Source organism: Montipora foliosa, chromosome 5 (genome assembly GCF_036669935.1).
Source record: "Montipora foliosa isolate CH-2021 chromosome 5, ASM3666993v2, whole genome shotgun sequence".
NCBI classification, from domain to species: Eukaryota; Metazoa; Cnidaria; class Anthozoa; order Scleractinia; family Acroporidae; genus Montipora; species Montipora foliosa.
The window spans coordinates 43,857,425-43,864,924 of NC_090873.1; the positions used below are offsets into that span (position 1 = coordinate 43,857,425).

Below are 7,500 nucleotides of genomic sequence, written 5' to 3' on the forward strand. Positions count from 1 at the left end.
TAAAAGGTAAAACGCACACAAGGAGTCATTGTTTTTGTTCACAAAGCGTTATTTCTTGTAGCCGTCGTCGTCGTCAGTCCTTGTTTAATTAACCTCAGTATGGGAAACCGTTCGTTTGAACGATATGACATGAAATGGATCATATAGAGTGTTTTCACTCACGTGACCAGCAGCCATGTTGGATTACTGCAGTAAAAGAAAGTATTTTGCATAAAAATACACCTTATTCCAAAATGGCCTCCATTTAAATATTCTTTTGTTTTTATTCAAATTAGCCCTTGATGCGTCGTTCTTAAACTTAAAATAAATTCAAAAGAATATTTTATCTTGAACGATGCCTCGTTCAAGATGTTCAAGGGACAATTTGTACGCGCATAAATCAGCGGCCATTTTGGAATAAGGTGGAGTTCAATTTCCGGAGGATTAGTTTGGTGCACCGTCATGGCCGCCATTTTTTTGTTTTGGAACACCAACATGGCCACCGTGACGTCATTTGAAAACGCTCTATATTGAAGTGCGGATATGAAATCAAGTGAAGCTATGATTCTCGCAGCAATGAACGAAATTATAGCAATTGCGTAGAGAAGCCTGAAAAACTCAGATCTTCAAAAGGGATTTGGACCCCTGACCTCGCGATGCCGGTGCGACGCTCCCACCAATTGAGCTATGAAGCCACTGATGTTGTGAGCTGGTCATTTGAGAGTCCTAATGTTCCCGTGATGAATGAATCAATTAACGGTACGACATGAAATGAATCACATATTGAACTGCGGATATGAAACCAAGTGAAGCTATGATCCTCGCAGTACACCAATTCGGCTAACTCAACGTTGTACCCAATTCAGATCCTTTGGGAATAAAACGCTTTGTTCCAAATATTTTCATATGAAAGCTACATTATCATGCAAATACAATACACAAAGAATCTTAATCCCGAGAGATTTGAATTGGGTACAACAATGCGTTAGCCGAATTGGTCTATAAAGTGGCCGCCATTTAAATATTTATTTTTATTTAAATTAGCCCGATGCCTCGTTCTTAAGCTTAAAATTCAAAAAGAATATTTTACCTTAAACGAGGCAACAAGGGAGAATTTGTATGCGCATAAATCAGCGGTCATTTTGAAATAAGGTGTATTATGAACGCAAATTTAAGCAATTGGGGGTAGAGAACGTTAGTTTCTAGAAATAATTGTTGAAAATTAAAAACATTACGACCCAATCTCCAACTCGAATGCACAGTTTACTTTCCCTATTTATGCCTTAATTTTCAGAAAAATTGACTCCAGTCTCTTTAAAACGCGAATGTTTGCTCGAAAACTTTCTGTTCCAGACAAAAGAATAGCAGTTGCACTCGCTTTTAAACCGAGCCTGGAGTCAACCGGAAATAGCCTAACACCAACGTGCCAGTCCCATTTCCCCTCCCCGCAAGCGTCTTTGTGACGAGGGATTGGGACGGTTACAAAAACGGCAGAGAGGAGTTAAACACGAAAGACCCGCTGTAAACGGAATTGGTATGTCAATTCGCCCTTGTCACACGGCGGCCATATTGTCCCGGGAGACCAAAAGAACTTTGTTTTACCACGCCAAGCCTCGCAGTGGAAACCATGGGGATGAGGCTTGGCGAGGTACAACAAAGCTTTTTTGGTCTCCCGGGACAATATGGCCGCCGTGTGACAAGGGCGAATTGGTATGTCCTTGTTCACCCAACCCTAACTGATCATCCAACTGTAACTGTCGCAGCAACAAAGTTCAGACTGAACTCATAAAACATTTACGTGACGATAAAAGCCTTGTAACACATTGAGGACAGGTTTTCCTCAGGGGCGTTTTATGTCCACATGCAGTCGTGGTTGACTGACAACTGATCTGCATGCGCCCTGGATACCAGGCCTTTTACGGCAAGTCTTCGTGTTTATACGACGTACAGATTTAGAATGGCTGAGCTGTATTTAAAATAACAATAGTTTCACCTAGAATAGCGCGAAATTTTAAAGCTGGTTTTGGAATATGCATTGCTAATAAAAATAAGAAGAGCAACAGTAAACTATATTACAAATTTGTAGAAAAATCCGTGGCAGTATAAATATCATAGACATATAAATTACAGTTTAAGTTATGCTTGCCAATAAACTTTGAAATTCAATAGGATTCTGGTATTTCCAGTGTGGAAACAAGAAGTTTCAATGGTTTCTCGGCGCAAAAGTACTGAAAATTAAACGTTTAAGAGATAAAAAGAGGAAATGGAACAAAGGAGAGACACCCACTTTACACTAGAGCGACGAAACATCGCGTTTGCCATCAACGGTAAATGGAAGGCTGCTTCTTGTCACTTAACCATGAAAATACTCGTTCGTGATTCTAGCTTATTACTTGCTCAATGACTGCAACTAACGAAACATATTAATTGCCATCAACTATGTCGCATTAAGATTTAAAGACCACACATTTGCCGCAAACGCGAAGTCTGATCTCTTATGAAGTTCTTGTTTTGTAATGAAATAAAAATGGCAATAACAATGAAAAATCTTGCAAGATCGCTGCTACACAGAAATGTGGCAAAAGCACCGAGAAGCAGATTATCGAAATGGGTATAGCAAACCTCGTAATTCACTACAGTTAAATGCCGTGTTTTAACTGAAAGAGCACGCGGACCAAAACTGGATCAGTTGCAGAAGGCGAATTCAGCTGGATTGTTTGAAAGGCTTGCACAAATGAATGACCAAACTTTGTTTTTAAATATTAGTCCCTTCCCCACTCTGCACGAACAAACGGCATTTCTGGTTTTCGCTTTACGCAAAAGCAGCAAATTACACCCACCCTTGATATCCGAACAATTCCTAGTAGGTCTACGCGTGTAGAAAATGCAATAATTCTCTACTCTAACAGTGTCTCCTTAGAGGCGTATAGATTGAGTTACTTTGTAACTTAAGGCATTTTCAAGATCTGTCACCCAGGTAACCGTTTCATTCTCTTATCAAATCCTTTCAACTGCTCTTCCGGCAAATATTCCCAACACCATTATGTCCCAATGATCAACTATATTCCTTAAAAAGCGTAAAGATGGCCAAAGCAATAAGTAGCTTGACTTTCGGAGCACGAATATGCCATTTGTCTAAGCTTCGCTACAAGTAACACGAAGCCATTTCCAGTGACGTCGCTAGCGGTTATTAGAAGTGCCTCAATGCTCTGTCGCTCAGCTACCAAGAGATACATTGTGTGGGGTGTGAGTGCTGGCCACTGCCAGTAGTAACGGCACGTCGCTATCGTCCACACTAGGAAGAAGAAAAGAAAGAAGAAAACACAAGTTAGGTCATGTTGTCGAATGGGGTGTAAACGGTCATTCTTCTGTATTGCATTGCGTGCTATTAAGCGAGTATCCATCCAGCGTTTGCAGGAAGCGTAAGGGCTGGTTTACAAAAGCGACGGTCATGGTTTTATTGATCATGGGTTTATTTACCCACGAGGAGCTTACGCGTCGTACGTCGTTGAAACGCTCAGACCACAACACCTGGAAATCCATGCCCTACTCTTTGCGAATAGTGTGAGGGTTCTTTTACGTCCCATAGGATTATGAACATTTATTATATCTCTCAGATAGTACGCGCGCTGTAATTGGCTAAATTAGCGGGCCGTATTCTACAGTACGGCCCGCTGTACAGCCCGCTAAATTTAAAATTTCGACAAAACATCATCTAGCGAGTTTTTCATGTCATTTCTGTTGCATAAACTTGTACTGAAAACTGTTTGAATCTTGCAAGCAACTATTTCAAACTTAACAGCCAAGAAGATTTAGTTTTTGGGATTTTGGCACGGCATTCTTTGTGGCAGTTGAACCTTCCGCTTCATTTTGACTAGTTTTCTTGCCCGCGCGCCGGTTAACCTCAGAGATATAATAAATATCTTACTAACCGAGTTTTCTCGGTCCGTACTGTAAGTTACGGAACCTCGTTTTTTCCCGTTGATTTATGGCCCGCGCGCTTCGCGCTTGGGCCATAAATCAACGGGAAAAAACGAGGTCCGTAACTTACAGTACGGACCTCGAACTCGGTTAGTGAGAGGTATGAAGGATTGTGGGACAGGGTCTACGGTTTCTAGTCCTTATCCGAGAAGACTAGAGAGACTAACCCTTCGCAGATGTCATTACAAATTTGCAGCGCTTTCTCCTCAGTAATTTAAAGACACTGAGTGTTAGTCCAGCCGAAGCTTGAGTCGAATTCACGACGCTCAACCAACTGAGTCACCGGTGCGCGGTTAAACATAACATGCGCACACGCATAATTTGTCGTTAAAATTATTTATTTTGTCCTTGCAAAAGGAACAAATTATCAAAACGAAATAGATATACAACTTTGTGTGTGTTGCTTCTTCTCGGTCATGCTTGTGTCTGCCAGTCCTAGCCGACGTAGACTGTAACGCAACTGAAAGCAAAAGGCGAAGTCGCTCACGAACATTGCTTATCAGTATTACCTGAGCATTTTTGTGAGTTCATCTCGAGTTAAAGTCTTTCTTCTGTCTCTCAATCTTTCTGTTAACACCTGTACACAACAAAAATATCAAAGTCCTTAAATACTTCGGCTGGGGTTCCAACCAAGTGTTTTCAAGGCAAAAAATAATTCTCATTATGCTTCCCTTTAATTAACCCGGTTTCAGATCAAATGCAAAGGTTATCAAGGTCTAGTAATAACGAGGGAAAGTTGCCGAAAAGAACAGAAACAAATTTTCAAAATTAAGAGCAGTTTTCAGTCAGGTGGTATCCACTGACGTAGCGTCGTTCACCAGCAAGTGTATATCACACCGGCGTTATGTGTTATTCCAGAGTGGATGCAAACACTTTGGTCAATTAAAACAGTCACAGACAATCAGATCAGCCAATCATTTAACCCATAGCAAATACATACACCCGGCTAGAAGCGCGCGAAAACGAGAACGAGTCCAACTCACTTGCTTGTGCCTCTGATTGGCCGAGAATCTGGCCTTAGACATAAGGCGCAAGGCACAGCCGTTACATTTTTGAGGGGAGAGGTAAACAATTCCCAATAAAAGAGTTTCTGTACTAGAACAGAAGGAGAAAATATCGTGCTCATGAATCCTCGGAAAGAAAAATTCAAACAAACTCCGCCTGCTGTTGGAATTTATATTAACTACGTGTAAAAAACAATCTTGCATATGATTAAGTTCGGACAAAACATCTCTTGAACGACAGACGCTAAAAACGAAGATTATGCCCTGGGAAATTGCCTAAAAATAACAAAAAACCCTAAATGCCCGTTGTCTTTGAAATCAGGACTTTAAATGTATTTTTCTTAAACAAAGGTGGACAATCGATGGCACGTACCTTGCTCTTCAAGTAGATTTCCTTCAATTTATCTTCTAAATGCATAAGACACTAAAAGAGAAACATGATAAAAAGTTATGAAAGAGGAACGGTAATGTAATGAGGAAATAAAGTTAAAATTCACCGGTGTGCGTTCACGTTTTATATGGACCCAGGCAACTGGTCACTTCACTTTGCACAATTTAACAGAACGTGGAAGAAATACACAAGACTTCAAAACGCACGCGCAGAACCATTATTTGACTCACTGCGTGCCATCGTTCGGCGGCGGTTTGGAAGCTTGAGCAACGACGACGGTCCACAATCGGAGAACAGTCGGAGAATAGTCGGACAACAATCGGATTAATGAGTAAAAGCACTGGATCTGCACTCCATGCACGCACGTTTCAATTTTTTGAACGGCAAGGCGTCTAAATTTTTGTACGTTTAGCGTGGTTCCTTGTGAACGGAACCCTTTAATGCACGAATTTTCAACCGGTAGAAAATTCTTCCGGTACCGTGTGGATGCAGCCTTAAACTACCTACTGTCGTCCTGACTACGACGTGGAATGACCAAATTTGAGGTTATAATTAGTGCAAAGTCCGAAGGACGGAGAACTATTAGGTTTAGAATGGGGCATGATACTTCAAGTAAGCAAAATAACATTTCCTGATTAAAATTAAATTCCGGTGTCAGATCCCATTATTCCAAAGGGTCGGACACAATATGATGCTTTACTTGACGCAAAATAGGTTGAAAATTCTTCAAATTCTTTGTTAGACCACGCGTAGTGGTGGGTAAGTATCTCGAAATATTTCATCTAGGGTTAGCTGAGTCTGCTGGTCTTTTGAGAACAAACTGGGAATTGTCGCTGATTTACTCCGGCCCCTAAATATGATATGTGGTCGATATCGGAAATCGTCAACGGCGAGAGAAGGGTAAATCGCGTGTCTCGTTCTTAGCAGATCAGTCCGCCATTTTGATGTCGCTTTGCTCGCTACGTATGAAAGGAAGTTTTGGTCTATTTTGTTGCTTCTATTTTATGTCGAGGGAATCTACCTGCCTACTTTACAACAACAAGCTCGTTTATGGCAATCAAATTACTATTTGAGCCTTTGGTTTACTCAAATGTGCCTTTGTCGCTCGCAAGACTCGTACGTGCAAGACTTCGCACTAACCGTTCGGTACCGCTCGTTTTCAATCTTGTCTTTAAACAGCCACACAAGTCGACGACATTCTTACAGAGGGCCATTAACGAAACAACTGATAGAACAGAAAAGTGCTTACAAATTCGGCTGACATCTTTAGATCCCAAAGGCCTCTCAAAGAAGACAACATGGAAAAAACCAAATTGGACGGCTCAACCATTTGCACACGAACAGGATCACTAAAAAACAAAAGAAAACTTTGTTGGAAAAAGACATGACAACTTTAAATTTTTATTACATCCATTGAGATATCACTGGTGATCCTTGCAATCTGATTGGCTCTCAGCAGTGCGATCTATTCACAAATCGCACTATTTTTTACTCTAAATCGCACCATTTCCCTAGCCGATGTGAAAGGAACACTAAAACAAAACCACCAATCAGATTTCAAGGCTTGTTTAAGGTAACCAATCAAATTGCAGGAAAATGAAAGACAAAAAAAAAACCATTGTATGGCGAATTTTGCAACTTTTGTTCCCAACTGGATCAATAAAATATTGGTACTGACTAAAATCCTGTATTTGAGCGATTAAATTATTGTCTGCTTCTAAATGGATGTAATATAGTGGTAATTGAACTTCGTGTCGTGCAATTTTAGCCTGAAATCATACGTGGGATTAATAATAGCATTTTATATAGCTGTCAATTTTACTAATCTCAGAAATCTCTATTAATTGGCGAGAAAGTAAATGAATGAAACAGCATAAAATTAAAGCAAATCAAATCGCAGGATGGTTTTTGAGGAGAATACCCAATAAAAACCTTTCGGAGCGGAGTGGAGAACTAACAAACTCAACCCACATTTGAGGTTGGGTGCAGGAATCGAGCCCGGGCCCACACGTGATTTGTGGAAGGGGAGCGAATGTTCTCACTTTTGTTAAGTACCTGGGTGGGTTTTTTCTGTGTTTCTTGACTGACACAAGCTTGCACGTCCTACAATTAAATCACAACAGTTAATATTCCCCATGTAATCAA

General features: G+C 40.7%; 1 protein-coding gene across 2 annotated transcripts in view; it reads right to left on the reverse strand.

Moving 5' to 3' along the window:
• Nucleotides 1-1,223: 1,223 nt before the first annotated feature.
• Nucleotides 1,224-7,500, reverse strand: part of LOC138004308 (folliculin-interacting protein 1-like) — a 28,387-nt gene continuing 22,110 nt past the window's right edge. Inside the window, exons 20-24 of one of the 2 annotated variants that reach the window (XM_068850785.1) lie at nt 7,411-7,458; nt 6,605-6,704; nt 5,338-5,388; nt 4,470-4,537; nt 1,224-3,274 (exon numbers count right to left, since the gene is read on the reverse strand). In XM_068850785.1, the coding sequence (XP_068706886.1) occupies nt 3,196-3,274; nt 4,470-4,537; nt 5,338-5,388; nt 6,605-6,704; nt 7,411-7,458 (346 nt within the window). In that variant the 3' untranslated portion in view covers nt 1,224-3,195. The remainder of the gene's footprint in view (nt 3,275-4,469; nt 4,538-5,337; nt 5,389-6,604; nt 6,705-7,410; nt 7,459-7,500) is intronic. The other variant, XM_068850784.1, reaches the window with a different exon arrangement.